At 38.1% G+C, this 16,083-nt stretch overlaps 1 protein-coding gene across 8 annotated transcripts in view; it reads left to right on the top strand.

Annotated features, from left to right (window-relative positions):
* Positions 1-14,628, top strand: part of TRAF3IP1 (TRAF3 interacting protein 1) — a 66,346-nt gene extending 51,718 nt beyond the window's left edge. For 5 of the 8 annotated variants that reach the window (XM_006019968.3, XM_025199353.1, XM_025199355.1 and 2 more), the window contains 2 exons: positions 11,401-11,624; positions 12,316-14,628. In XM_006019968.3, coding sequence (XP_006020030.1) covers positions 11,401-11,624; positions 12,316-12,481 — 390 coding nt within the window. In that variant the 3' untranslated portion in view covers positions 12,482-14,628. Of the gene's footprint in view, positions 1-8,029; positions 11,625-12,315 lie in introns of those variants that run through there. The other 3 variants (XM_025199357.1, XM_025199359.1, XM_025199358.1) reach the window with 3 other exon arrangements.
* The last annotated feature ends 1,455 nt before the right edge of the window (positions 14,629-16,083 follow it).

Consider the following 16,083-nt stretch of genomic DNA (forward strand, 5'->3'; position numbering starts at 1 on the left):
ATAATTTAGAACTGGCCAGAAGTGGGACACAAATTTGCATGCGAATGGCGGGAACTCCTTTGCACCATGCATTTCTCTTTGCAACTAAGAAATGCACCCTGCAAAGAAAGCTCCTAGTGGCGGGAAATAATTTAGCAGTGCCGAAGCGCGCACAAACAAAATCACACCCTTGGGTTGTGACAGGTTGAACTGTATAGATTATTATGTTTTGACTAGAGGTTTTTATACACCTTTACTTTTAACTGCAAATTACAATGTAACATTAAATTTATTAATCACAAGCTTTTATCTGAAGTACTTTAAATGCACATCACTAAAAAAAAAAAGTTATACTTTCTTGAAACATTAATATTAGAGTAACAGCCTATCTCTACACTTGCAAAGTCTGCATGGTGAAACTAACTTAAAATAATATATACAGAATAATATACAGAATTTTTGGGTCAAACAAAAAGGTCACATTGAAAATACACAAGATTTTTTGCTCTTGATTAGGTGCATTCAGTCTAACAAATTCCTAAAAAGACTTCCTAAATTTATTTGGTTAAAATCTGACCCCATGTTAAACAGAGAAAGAAACAGATGTTATACTTTGTATTCCACTCCATTTATTTGATATGTGAAAAATGTAGGCAGGCTATTAAATTATGTTTCCAGCAAGTGTCATCACAGTATTCCCATCTTTACAGTACCAAGAGGTTTTGCAGCTCTTTTCTTTGTTTTGTTTTATTTTTAAAGGCAGTTTATTGAGGTTTTTGCTAGGAACAAATGACATTGGTTTAATCATTTAGATAATAATACCTTTCACCACAAACATTAAAAAATCTTATCACTTAAAATATCTATATCTGTCTAGATATAGCTAGCTAGCAAGATAGATTGAGAGATATACATATATCGATATATCTATATATTGGTTTAATCTTAAAGTTCCTCAGAAAAAATTAGATTTTTTGCATTAGTTCATCAACTGCATGCATGATGCAGTGAATGCACATGCATTTAGTAACCTGTCAAGTTAGGTTAGCTGTGTACGTTTAAATATCCTTCAGAACAAGTGGTATGATGCAGGCTGCTCCTTGGAAGCTCAAACTTATCTGTAGCCTAAGAGAATGCTTATGATGGGGTTTAACTGTTAGAATGCATCTACCCTCTAGCCATACTGAAGATAAAATGTGTCATAGTGATGCTCAGATATTAGTTAATGTATAAAGCTCCAGAAAATCTGGTGACATGCTTTTGATACAAGCATAACAGATGCATTTCTGAATGTAACAGCCTGCATGTGGCTGACTAACTTCTCATTATGATATCACTGGATGAAAAAATCAAGTTAACAGAAGAGACTCAAATCAGTCTTGCTGGTTTTCCTTGTTCCAAGTCACTGTGACCACATCTCTTAAAAATACCATGTAATCACTAAATAAGCATTGCATGTTTTGGATGTGGAAACAAGGTTTTTGTATATATTATTGACTGCTTGTGTTGAAATAGTACCTAAAGACCTCAATCACAAATCCTAGCTCGTGTGGGTGTGTTCACAATTGGGCACACAAATGGTCCTCACTCAAAATAAAAATGGTAATCCCTGCATTGAAAAGCTTATACAGTTTAGATGATACAACAGGTGGATACACCAAGTGCACAGGGTGAGGTGCAAGGTAACATGAAACCATTATATCTGGATACTCAGAAGGGTACACAGAACATCAGCTGCCTAGTGTTAAATCTTTTTTAGACACCTTGGCAGGAATGAGTTATAAGATTTATTTGAAAGAGGAAAGTGTGTCTTGAAAGAAAGTATGGGAGTCCCATGTAAGAACATTCTGCTTATGGAAAGCTTGTTTCACTGACATAGGCAAGGCTATATGAGATGGGTAAGATGAGCTAAGCCCTGAGGGGGTTTGAGTGTGAAGAGAAGTAATTTGTGTTGCAATAGAAAAGGGATAGTTAGGGAATGGATGCAAAGAGAAGGGAAATAAAGTCAAAGGCCACAGACAAGTGTTCATTTCTAGCAGTAAGAATTTTAGAGAATTTCTTTTGCTAGAAAATTAGCCCAGGAGTTGAAGCATACATGTCTTTTAACCCCCTGGCTGGAGAGCTGTGCAAATGAGCTCTCTGGCCAAGGGGCACTAGAAGGCTGCTCCCTGGGCCACCCGTGCCCTTAAGAGAGCATGTTGATTGACAGCCTGTCCTCTGCCCTGCTTGTGAAGGGGGCATGCTCTCAGTGGGCAGCCCCTAGCTTTTAAATCGCCATGTGTGCAGCCCAGATGTGGTTGGGCTGGTCTGCTGATTGGCAGGAAGAGGGAAAATTTTCCCTGCAGGGTTCAGATCTTCTATAGGAATCTCTCTCTAACTTTCTTGAGGAACAGCCAGATCTCTTCCACCAGAAATCTCTTGAATGGTGTATGCTTGCTCTCTTTCCATGCCTGGAGAAGGGCTTTTCTCTTGGCACAAATGGCAAGCCAGGGAGTTGATTTTTTGCAGTATTGTTTTGAATGGATATAAGCAGAGAAATGTGGGCATTAAGCCCAAATAGGAAGAGGTTGCAGTATATGAGGTTCAGGGTAATGAAAATATAGATCAAATTTCAGTAGTGTGTGGAGAGGAAAAGGTAATCATAGAGGTGTTATGCAGAAGGTGTTATCTAGAACTACTACACAATTTGCAAATTAGTGCTGATTTATATTTGCCACTTCAATTTTATACATTTTATTCATATAGTTAGATACCTTTAGAATTGTTTATGGGTGTGTTTGGAGGTTCAAGTCTTAAGATTTTACTTAAACCCTGGCTGAACATTGTGGAAAGTGTTTCAAATTTGATGCCAACTTTTCTAGAAATTAGATCAATGATCATAGATCCTACATATTAAGATTAACACAGCACAGTTGAGCTTGGGAGCTATTTTCACATTTAAAAAAAAATTATTCTTCTGTATAAATTTTGCAAAGTGTACAAAATGTACTATATACTACTATAAACGTTGCAGGTGTTAATGCAAGGGTTTCTTTTATTTTTTGGCTTAAGAAATATCCCTGCTCTTTTTGGAAATTTTTTTTTTTTCTTTGTGGGTTCCAATTCAGAAGATAGTAAAATTAACTTTCATAATTTACGTGGCAGAGAACATTGTATCCCTAGCTTCTTGGCTTTCTGCTCAACTTGATACCTGTTATGAGCAGAGAAAGCATCCTATTCATTGAGATATGATTTAACATATACTATTTTCCTCTCATTTCTGTGAACAGGTTTCTTGTGGTGATCCCTAGTGGATGACTGCAATCCACTTGAAATGTAGATGCTGTAAAAACCAGGAAAGCAAACCGTATTTATAATGAAAAAAATATTTTATACAGTAAAAAACCCACCTTTGTTTGTTTTTGTATCAAGTGGATCAAAAATGCTTGCCCCAAAATGAGATTTCTTTTATTCTGTGTATTAAAATGGTTGGATTCTGTAAAAGTATAATGGTCCTTTTATGGAAGTAAAAGAAGCCATACTGCAATATTGAAAGGGACTGTAGAAATCATTAATTACTTAGTGCATGAACACATGAACAAGTTACTACTGGGTAAAAAAGGGTGGAGACTTTTATAGTGTGTTAGATACTTCTGGCAACTGCCCACATGCATGTTCTAACTACAGTGAATGGAAGTTAACTTGTGACATTTGCCCCTCAGTGTGTACCTGGGTATCCACTGTTAACATCCTGAATTCTAGTCCTCATTTAACTTTTATAGTAACTTGTTTCTATGTGCATGTGCTTTTCTTTGATCCCTGTTTAAGAGCTGTTAAATTTAAACCAACAAGTTCTGTACTTAAAATTAACTAGCCAGCATTTGACTAGAAATAAACTTAACAAGCAAACGAAAATTTCATCTTTCCTAACTTTTTAGGCTGTCAGGAATTTCAGATTTGTTTAACAACATGGACATTGTAAATGGATGCTTTGTGAATAAGCCATTTGCAGAGCTGTGCACCCATAAAGCTTATTAATTTACCATTGAGGAGTTAGAGACAAGTAAACCCTGTTATTCCTAGTACCGTTGATCTTTTTCTCCTTACCGATAGAGAAACAAAACTTCTACTTTTGATTCGTCAAATCCCTGAATCCAATTCCATATTGCATTCTGTTCTGATTGACGTTAATGAAAAGACAGACCTTTATCCCAGGCATCCAAAATAAAGATTTATCTTGATACCTAATGAAAAACATGAAGAAAAGGAGGCACGTTGGGCATATAGATGTGATATATTTTTTTACAAAAGGATAATTTATTGATTCTTGGGCTTCTGTGAATGTGGGTTGGTAGAGGTATATGGCCAACATAGACTGGAACAATTCTGATTCTGGAATTTTCCTTAAAATGGAATATATACGCTGTTACATATTTGCGTAAAATGAACAGAGATGGCATTTAGTATTTTACCACCCATGTGGCTTTGTAATGATTTATAAGAAAGACCCAAGCAAATTTTTACCTGAATTGTACCCATTACATCAGAAATAGCAATGTAACTCTGTGTTTTGTAAATTAGTTTTATTCAGTAGGCAGCCTTCCTTTTGCTTTTTACAGTAACAGTTGTCTGTCAAAAACTCAGCAGTCTACAGGCTCATGATAATATGATGCAGTGACATCTCATAACAGAGGTGCTAAAAGAAAAGAAGGAAACATAAATTCTACTGCAGCTGGACCAGTCTGAGTTAGGAATCACTAGTATAGTGCATGACTACTGAGATATTGACTGTTTGCTATTTTTAAAGATGGTCTAAATCATTATATGGTTTCATGGACTTTGATACTGAACGTGATATTTAAAAAACAAAGAAGGAAAGGAAAATGAAAGTGTGGGTCAATTGGAAGGTCAGCTAACCTTAAATGTCCTATTTTTTAATGCTAGTTTAAAAAAATTGCATTGTACAGCTAATAGTGTATTGTGAGTACATGAAACTTAGGGTTATTTTTTTCTCTGCTAATGTACTTATATAAGAAGAGGTCTTCCTTCACTGTCTTATTTACTTTCAAGTTTTCAAAAAGTTGTGTTTAGTGTATAAGATCTCAATTTATTGACTTATCTATTTACCAGCGTATTTAAATGTAGCAGTTTTACTTATCCAGGTGGATTTTTGAGAGCTTTTGTTCCATTGCTGCTGATGTCCAGTTGTGTGGCTGCTCTAACTTCTAGGTTCTAGAGTGATAATTTATTGTTACAGGAGAAAAATGGTCTTGAACTGCTACCTTGTAAAATTAAAAATAAGAAAATTCAGAGATTTCATGACAATAGTGTTCATATAATATTGTCCCCAGGGGGTTCAATAAAGCATGTCATGGGGAGGAAAACCCACTGTCCCTTCATCCCAAGGATGTGTTAAGATCCTTGGGAAAATTCCACGTACTGTATTACAGTTCAAATGTGGTTAAGCCCAAGTAGGTAGATAGAGTGCAAGACTCTTTATCATGTTGTCCAGGTTGCCTGCCTTCTGTTGCTAGGGCCAAAGCCCTTCTTCCTTATTGATTGCAAAACTAAACGAAATTAACTCTGACAAAATCATTTATTCAACTCCCTATGGGGATCACCAACATAGTGAAGCATTATAAAATCTCTCTTTGAACATTCCCCGTAAAAAGCTCAGGGGGACAAAACTGGTTAAGAAAGCAATACTATCAACTTTGCAGTACAAATGAGTGTGAACAAACTGGCTGTTGGAAAAAGTACCTGAGTATCCGTAAAAGGTTGTACAGTATGTAATGAAACACTTGCTTCTGAGGGAGAAGTACTGACCAAATTAAAAGGAATTAAAACAGGTATTATTTTTAACCATTTAGCCGTCACTCCTGTAGCACTCCAGTGACTTAGGAAGCAAAGGTCACAAGTTCAGTGGTATTCATTGCCTCAACCGGATTCTTAATTAAACAAATTTAAAGTTATAAAATCACAGTAAAGTCAAAAGTCCCACAGTTTTCATTCACAGTGTGTGTGGTAAAATACAAGCATCAGAAGTAAGTAAATCTTAGTCTTAAAAACTTAGAAGTATTTTTCTAAAATATATATCTGAGTTCATCAGTAAGCCAAAGGCTGCTGAAATGTGTTTGGCAGTAGTCCCTGCTGCCTCCAAACACAGCTGAACAAACAATCCACAGCTTGCATAGGAAGAAAGGCCAATCAAGTAGGAGGGCAGTAGGGGACAGTATGGGAGATTTTGTGTCCCCATGAGACGCACACAGACTGCCACCTCTGTATTTACATAGACTGTAGGAACTGTGTTTAGTAATTGATTGATCCCATGGCTAGGATGTTAAATACCTTTCTAGTTTCCTGTGTACATTAAAGAACTAAAATGAATTTAAATATACTTTCACAATGCACAAACATTTAACTAAAGGAGAATTCAGTGTTAGAACCCAAGCCCTTTGGCTGTTGACCTTGTTTGTGTAGAAAGAAAGATGAATCAGCAGGAGGGACTGGAAATGTAGGAAACCTCCATTGGAACAGGTTTATTATAACCATGTCAACGATGTGTCAGCTAAGGTCAGATGGGTCTTTTTGATTTAGTGACTTTTGGCACACATTCGCCTGTCTGAGCTAAATACAGTCTGTTGGGCTTCTTTTCTGAGTGATTATTCACACAGATTCCATACTAGGTGTGCATGGTGTTGCATGTGCATGAGGTGAAATGGTTTTTGCATAGCAGTGTCTGAAGTCATATCCCCAGCTTGCCTTCCCTTGTGGCCACTGTATCATAGGCTATAAGGGGTAGGATAAACTTGACCACCATTTAATTTGGCCTCATTTTCTGTGTCTGCAAGGTAGAACACCAGTAGCACCCATGTTCTGTGACTGTTTGACACAGTTTACCTTAATTTTTCCATGGAGTAAATTAGTATTAGAAACTTTGATTGTTGACTTTAAGCAACTTTTTCTCTCTAGATAGTTTTTCTTTCTATAGTTCCTCCTCCATACAAAGGACTACATCTTCTGCAGTGGGAGATTCCAGGTCGTTGCCTATCTTGCCCACAAACAATAGTCTGCTTCCATTGGTTTTGCTTGTTTTGGGAGGTTATAAAGGAGCACCTCAGTGTCTGTCATTCATTCAACAAAAGAACCCTAAGAACAGAGAAACAATATTTCAAACTGCTCTTGCTCGAAGTGTGTGCAGTCTCCTACTGGTAGATCAGACAAACCAGAAGCAGATCACTCTTACCCTGGTTTAGTGCAACCAGGTGGTGGATCAGTATCTAGCTCCTGAGCTGCCTCTCTGCGGACACTTCTTCTGCACCAGCAGTTATTTAGAGAGGATAGGAAGGAACCCAGCTCCTTTGGCAGTTCAAGGTGCAGGTCACTTTATATAATCTCAGGTAAGAGATTCAAAATTCTTTCTTGGGCTTTGTTCTCCAAGTGTAATAGTTCTAAGTCTTATACTGGTAACTAGTACCACTATCCAAATGGACATTGAAAATTACTTTAGACTTCAGTGATGACATTGTATTCATTGGCACAGATTTTGGCACCCAAACTTTTAGTCACCAGTTGTCTTTTTCTTAGCATCAGTTGTGCCCTTTGCAGTTTCAAAGGACATTGTAGCAGCGGTTGCACTGGGAATTCTCATTCCAAAACTCTTCGTGTCACCTGATCTGTCTGGTTTTGGTACTAGTCTCCTTTTAGGAGCATGTGACAGAGATAATCTATAAACCCTAGTTTTTCAACTTCATTAGACACAGTACTAATAGATCAGTTACTCTGGATCCAGACCCCACCGTGTTTAGAAGAGGTTTGCTGTTTTTCTTCTCCAGACCACAGTAGAAGTTCTTCCATGCTTTACTACTTCTTCCTGATAGTTTGCCAGATCCAATGCTGGAACTTGCACCCAGACCCAATGTTGAGCTACCTGACGTCCTGAATGCTGACTGGATGCCTTTGTTTAAAGTAACTGCTTATGTGAAGTGCAAACCCTTCTCCTGCATAAAAACGTCTTCCACCAGACTAACATATGACTAATATAAAATGTTTTCTCTTTGCATGTATTTAGCAGAATCCTCTGCTTTTGACTGCTTCAGTACTGCCAATATCAGACTGGTTATTTGCTGTGAACCAATCTGCCTGAACCCACTGCCTGAGATGCCATCACTAGATTTTTGGGACCCCTTTTCATAGCAACTTGCTCTCTTTTGTCACCTGTGTGATGGCTGTTACCTCTACTAGAAGGTTGGGTGAAATTCAGGCCCTCTGCCAACTGTATTGCTTAAGAACAAAGACATACTTGGACTTTATCCCAAGGTGCTTCCCAAAATAATTTTTGATTCCCACTTTAATTAATTAGCCCAGCTTCTACTTCATTTCCTCCAAATCCTCATTCTACCCCATGTAATACAAAATTGTATACTCAAAATTGGGTTAGGGCTTTTCATTTATATTTGGACAGATCCTCTTCAAGTTTGTGGCATTAGCAGAAAGGGTTAAAGGATGCCCTGTAGCCAGCCACCCAGTAGCTGCCCACATTACCAGGAAGAATTCTCTGGGTTGTTCTGTAATCCTTTCAACTGAGATACAAGCAGTCTCTTTTGCTGCTTTGGGTAATATATCAATATTAGAAACTTGTACAGTTCCTTGTACAGCTCTAGTCACACATTTATTTCTGTTGTTCTCTTGTTCTTTTAGATTGGGTGCCAGGTTCCAGTTACAACTGCCCTGCAGTCCCTCTTTAACTAGGAAACCATTTCTGATCTCCAGGCTTGCAGTAACTAAATGTCACCTATGTAGAGTGTAATCTTTGTGGACTGTTGCTCAAAGAAGAGATCATAGTTGCTTATTTTGGTTTATGTAGTTTCCATGACCACTCCTTCTTCCTTTCTAATTTGGAATTCTATTGATAGGGATTCTTATTAGGAAAGGAACTGAGTCCTGTTTGAGGGCATCCTGTCCTTTTCACGCTTGGCTACAGTCATTGTGATAGCCTGAAGAGGGCAGATGGACACTACTATTCAAAGAGAATCCCATTTTGAGCAGGTGGGACTCAGGTATCCAGCTTGCATTAAATGCCAGTTGGATTCCTGTCTCCTAAATTCTTTGAAAAAAGAATGGTTACTCTAGAGCAACAGTAGTTCTTTGAGATGTATTGCTTAATTCCTGATTCCACTTTAGATGTGCCTGGCACTGTGGAGATGCTTTAAAAACCTCACCTATTATCCTTTTATGTAGTTTTTTTTTTTTTTAAATCTTGATTCCTCCAGACTTGCTATAACAAGGTAACTTAGATTTCAAATATCCAGTAGGGGGAATATCAAACAGAAATGACATTTATATGCCCATCTCCTGCTGAATATCATTTGGAGCTGGGTACCTGCACTGTTACTTGTACCTTTACAAAACATAAACAAGTGCAACCTGCTGCATTAGCTTCATGTTGCCTATGCCAATCCATCTGAACCCTCTAACTTCATGTATAATTACTTATAAATACCAGATCTTCTCCGTCATCACTCTCCTGCCAGTTTCAACAGGCATGATATTTAGGCAATTCATTCTTTCCACCAGCATATTTAATTATTGGGTCTCAAGTGCTAGGTTTTATCATGAAGGACCATCCCAGCAGCTTTAATGGGGATGGGGTAAAGATCAGGCAACGGAGGGACTGCTTTCTGGACTAGAATGAGCTGTGAGCTGATAAGCTCTTTTATGCCAAGTACTTTTCTGCCTGGATAAGAATTTTGTCATTCCTCTAGGAATCCTTCTTTTCCTCAGTTCTTACAGAATCTGTCCATATCAGATGAAATTGAGAGGTGCTAGTAGGGCCAGGAACAAGCACCGCAGTAAAATCACCTGGACTAATGTCTTCTGTTCAGTAGGAATGCCAGATACTCAGAATACCTTATTCTGGACCAGCTATTTAAGAGGCTGCTGCAAACTCTTCAGACCCCTGCCCTCTCTGAAGTCAGTTAAGTATTACCTTCTTAAGGAATCCACTTATTATTTGTATTTTCATTGTTAGTTTAGTTGATAGGGCTGTGGCCTGGGGGAAGATTAGTTCATACTGTACAGTTTTCTCCCACTATGTGTTCGAGTGCTTCTCAGTTTAAGTCTTTGAAAAATATCTTCACTGTTTGTCATTTTTCAGATTGCCAGCCAATTTTAAATAGATTTGTAAAAGGACAGAAGTTAGCACTAGCAGAAGAAAGATAATATTATATGCACTTTATGATGCACGTATATTGTGCTGTAGCCAGCATCACAATCTGTGGTACTTCTGCCTCTTCACAAGTACCATCTTAAAAGAATATCATTCACCTTCCTACAGAGCTTAGCAGTTACAATTTCAGGATTATAATGATGATGATCATCATCATCATTATAGTAGTACCTAAGTGCCAAACAAGAATCATGTCCCCTTATGCCAGGCACAGTACAGTGCAATGCCATCCTTGTTGCAAAGTACTTGAAAGAGACCCAGGATGGGAGAAGTTTTGTAACACAGATTGTACTACATGACAGTAAGTTTCATGCTCCACTTTCTGTGGGAGGGAAGGGGGATAAGTATTGGGTAGTTAAGAAAGGATCAAGTAAATGAAAAGAAAAGTAAAGGGGTTTGAAGGATAGAGTAAGGGAGAAAAGGGTAGGGGGCAAGTGTGGAGCAAACAGGTAGTAATCCCAGAACAGAGCAAGTCTACTTAAAAACCTAGTTTTCTGCATGTCCATAGGTTTCTGCTTCAGTTGTTCCTACATCTGTATCTGATCCTGATTTTTTTTTATTTTTTTTTTTTGGCTGTATTTTACCTACTTTCCACTAGTGCTTTGACTACTTCTACAGCTGTTCCTGTCACTCTGCATCCTATTGATGCTCAATTGATCCTTTTGAATGGGCTTTTATTTTTTGGACAATCAGCTCCCATATATTCAAGTAAACAAAATGGAATGTGTGGGTAACGGCTATACTCTGCAGTGGAGGCCAGTGTGTTGTGGGCAGTAGGGGGCTTGGTTTGCAAGTGCCCTATTATCACTGCCCTCAAACAGCTTAAAAAAGCAAAACCCTTTTGATCTTAGAAAGCAGAGCCAGGAATGAGGATGCTGCAGAGAAGGTAGCTTCATTGGAACAGAACAATAAGGAAAATAGTCTTTCATGCTTGGATTGGTTATCAGCAATTCTGTATTGCTTTAGGCAGCAAGGATGCTGTCTTTACATCTACAGATATTTTTAAATAACTAAGGTTGAATAAATGTAATGTTGGTGCTAGAGAATACACTTGCTGCTTTACAGTACTGCTTTGGCTTCATTCCAGCCTGCCAGAAGCAACATCTTTAAAAACATCATTGGGCATTATAAAACCATCTTTTTAGTTGCTACTAAATGTTCAACACTTTTCTTGACTTCATGCCTTCCTTTTTATTTTAAAACAATCAAATTAGGAGAAGCCATTTCTGTCAGAAGCAGCCAGGAGAAAAGAGAAGGACCTGGTATCTAAAGAAATAGAGAAGTTTCGTGGATCTATTCAGACCTTGTGTCGGAGTGCACTTCCGCTTGGGAAAATCATGGACTACATTCAGGAGGATATGGATGCCATGAAGAATGAGCTGCAAATGTGGCAGCATGAGAACAAGCAGCATGCTGAAGCTCTACAAAAGGAGCAAAAGTAAGGCAAATTTGGGGAGGGAGTGCTTAGGAATAAAGTTGATTTCAAGCTATCTGAGGTTACTGTTCCAAATTGCTGTTTATGTATTTCCTCAGGCAGAGCCAATTTAACTTACTTTAAGAAGTAATATAGTTTGTGATAAATTTACTTAAGTTTTGGTTTTAACCCAAGTTTTAATCTTTTTAGGTCTTCCATTATGGGAAATGAGTTATGTGGCAGAGATAGAAACATCTGAAATGCATGAGATCCATTGTACTAGATACTGTGCACATACGCGTGCACATGCAAACACACACTCTAAAGGCAGTGTCTGTTCCAGAGAGCTTGCAGTCAGCATTTCAGCCAAGAATGCAAGTGATGGGCAAAGTAGACAAACAGAGTAGTAGGGACTGGGAGGATAAAATAATCACAAAGGAAAGTAAAGTTTAAGCAAAAAGCAGTTTGAAGCACAAAATTATTATTAGCCAGTGAGCCATATAGTAAAACATTGGGGTAAATCTTCAGCAGTATTCTTTTTGTCCATGTTCATTTTTCCTTCAGATAGCTCACTCTAGACTTTCTCTCTTCTGGGGAGGTTGGGTACAATTTAGAAATTCTTTGAGATTTCCAAATACTTCATGTACTGTCTCAGAGGCATGGGTAATGCAAAACAGACTATTTTTTTCCAAGATGTGCTCTTTGTCTTTTTCAGCATCACTGACAGTGCTGTGGAACCCTTAAAAGCAGAACTGGCAGAGCTGGAGCAGCTGATTAAGGACCAGCAAGACAAGATTTGTGCTGTGAAGGCTAACATTTTAAAGAAGGAAGAAAAAATACAGAAGATGGTTCTTAGCATTAACTTATCGTCAAGAAGGTGAAGAAGAGAAAAATGAAGCATTGTCCTGATTTATATTTCTACCAAATAAAGACAGTAAAGGAAAAAAATAAAGCTAGTAAGAACAGTGACCTGTACAATTTCATATTCTTACATTCTACTCACTTGTGAGGTTGGTTTTATCAGTAATAAGCTTACAACAACTCAGATATTACAGAATGGTCAACATACCTATTTTGAATATGTCTTTAGACAGAGGCTGCTGTTATTTGGTTATTTTCTACTTCCAACACATTTCCTCTCCTTGGCCTATTTTTATAAATATCTGCAGCTTATACCTTCATGTTTCCCCCCTACTCCATCCATTTTGGGTGATTTTGAACAGGAATGGAATATCCTGTTGTGAGAAATGTTTTTAGCTTCTTTCTTTCTTTTTGCAGAAATGTCTGAAATCCCTACAAATCAGATGGGTCTGAAATACCTTCCATTATTTACAAGTCCTGAAAAGAAATCTGTAAAAGAATACTTATTGATCTAGAGCTAAAGCTTTGTTTAACTTACAGCTCCTTATGTTATCACAAGGGTGATGTCATATTTTCATAGCTATCGAGAAATATTATTAGGAACTATATAAGAAACCATACAAGCATCACCAAGCAAGGGATCAAAAGTATTTTATCTGCACAGGTGTTAATTCCATTTTTATTGCAAATGTTCATTTGAAAAGGATTAATTTAAGCACCCATTTCCTCCCAAATACATGGTCATATAAGTTTTTATACATGAATAATTCCACTGATCTTAGTTAACTACAGATGTCTGCAGTGCTTTTCTACTGACCTCTCTAGTGCACGGTGTGTGTAAGGGCCCAGCCCTTCCAATTCATAAATTGGAAAAAAAACTATTCAAATATTGCATAAATCATTGCAATAAAGTCGTCAGAAATATGGAAATTTCTAGCACTGTACAAACTTTTAGGCATTTTTTCAAGATTTTTTTTTGTTTACAATAACATTTTATGTTCCCATTATTTATTGTGTAAAACTACCAAACCATTTTGCCTTTTTTGTTGAGAAATCGGCATTTTGTGGCTTCTTGACCTTTTTTTTGTATTCACTGCTGCAAAATGTGATTTACACTTTCAAACTATGGACATCAGGCTACAGAAATTTTAAAAAATCATTGAGGATTTAAACAGTTCATTGCATTGTTTTTGCTAACTATGGACTAGATTAATGCCTTCAGCTATGGTCTAAATTGTCCATAGAACAATGTTAGTGTGTGAGCACTTTCTAGCTTTAAGTTATTTTGATTCTTTACTCATTTTTCCCTTGATTGACAGATTCCTCACTATAATGAGAGTTTTGAGGTAATATCTTAACATAGTACAGTTGTTTGAAAAGAATATTCTCTTTCTACTACACTATTACTTTACATTTTTTTTTAGCGATTGGTATAAACAAAATAATCGCATTAACTAGGATGCCATAATGTTTTTCTAAAAAAAAAAGCTGTGAAAAACTACTTCATATGATGTGGAGTTCAGGTCTTTCCTTATGATGAGTCCAAAAATGGAGTTAGGCTAAAAGAAAGTAGGACCAAGTCTTCTGTTTATGCTAAAACTGTGATGCATATGTTGATTGGTACTTGGAGGTGAGTGTCTTAGTTGTTTGCTTGCAACATGTTTTATCTTCAGACTTTCCCTGTCGGTCTTCAGGATTGCATGTATGCTTTGCATCATTTGTAAATATGGCTAGGACTGTTTGTGCAGGACTCGCATTCATGCATTGTATGTGAGTAAAATTGTACAAAGTAGAATATCAAATTGTATCAAAAACTTATTTTTCTTTTATGTAAAAAAATAATTAAAAATGATCACCTATTTTTCTATGAAGTGTTTGGATTGTAAAATTCACATTTTAAAGACTGATAAACTGTATTCAAATGATCTTTCTGGGGAAAGAAAGTGATCTTTTTTTTTTTTTTAATCCCCTTCTTTGGGGAAAAAAAATATGGCAGCGAAAAATGTGAATTGTTGTTGGTCTGATAATACCTTCACTGTGCTGCATTACCAGTAAGTCACAACAGAGAGATTAGTATTTGTCAAAAATCTGCCAAAGCTTTAATAATGAAGTTTGTTTGAGAACATTTTATGTTAGATGCAGATGTTTTTATTAAACAAATTGTTGGATAGCGGCTGGGTCTGGTGGTCTACTGACAGTTGATTGTGGCTGTCATGTTGGTTTTGAAGGTCCCTTTCTTTTGGAGTTGGGATAACTACAGAGGCTGATTACTTAGCCCCTGCAGAACTTGACTGACTCATTTTCCTAGACCAAAGGGAACAACAATTTACTGCCTATTCTTGCAGTTACATCTAAGCTTCAATTGCTGTAAGGGGAGGAGGCTGTGATATGGGGTTTTGGTGGAGGTGGAGAGGAAATAGGGGAATTCTAAAGGAATAAAAAGAGGATTATAATCTATTCTTTACAGCATATGGTCCACTGCCTCTGTGCTTTTGAAATACTGTCTTAATTTTTTATTTCAGTACTCAGGTTTGCTTAAAACAGAAGGTGATGCAGTAAAGCCTGCATCACTGATAATGTCCATAAAGGAAGGAATGCTCATGACTTTACAACTGTGGTTCCATGTTCTGCTACACTTCAATATTTGGCTACTTACACAATGGCAGAGAGGCTGCTTCTCTTTTTGAGGGGTAAGGAGAATTGGGAGATAAGTTCTTTCATGATGCATAAATCACACACAGGTCACGAGTACCTAGTAGGAACTCCCCAAATTCAGGGCTATTAGTCCTAGCTTGGGGGCATTGTGGCCCCCTTGCTGAGGGGCCTAGCATGCTCTTTTCATTCCATCATTGAACAGGTTCATTTCCAAACACAGTGTATGAAGAAATTTGGGCTACTACTGTTCTTTGCATTGATTGTCCAAGCTCTCAAGACATCTCTGTAGCATTGCTGAATGTAGCATACCATTTTTAGTGGAATCCAAGATAAGGCTTTTCCCCATTCAGCATGGTCAAAAAGGCTCCTTGTCTTGGTTCAAGTGCAAGGTGCGGGGCTGGCAGGTGGCTGCTGTGACTCCACCTCTGGCCCCAACCCAGGCCGGGGGTTGGAGCTGCAGCTGCCACCACTGCAGTATTTTCTCCATGGAGGGGGGGAGTTGGGGGCCAGGGCTCAGAGTCAGCCTGTGCTCCATGCTCTGGGTCAGAGCTGAGCTGAAGCTGGAGCCACAACTGAGGGTAAGCAGTGGTGGGAGAGCAGGAGCTTCAAGTCATGGGGTGCAGGTGCCAGGAGTGTGCAGGCACAGGCAGGGAGACAAGTGCCGGGGAGGGAGAAGTGGCAGGGGGGAAAGGAAGGGGGAAGCAGGCATAAAGGGGCAGGGGGAGTAAGTGGCATGGGGCAGGCATCAAGCCACATCCCACGCTGCCTGCCCCCTGCCACTGGTTGCCATGCTGCAGGTGGTGAGGAGGATGAATTTAAGCTGACCCCTATAATTAGATTCTACTAATGGAAAACATATAATTTTCCATGCATAGAATCTAAGTATTAGAGGTTCATCTTAAATTTGAATTTATTTTGCCCCTGCATCTTGTTGGCTGCTCACCTTGATAGTAGGGAGGGCTGCATG

The sequence above is a fragment of the Alligator sinensis genome, unplaced genomic scaffold (genome assembly GCF_000455745.1).
Source record: "Alligator sinensis unplaced genomic scaffold, ASM45574v1 scaffold233_2, whole genome shotgun sequence".
Taxonomy (NCBI): domain Eukaryota; kingdom Metazoa; phylum Chordata; order Crocodylia; family Alligatoridae; genus Alligator; species Alligator sinensis.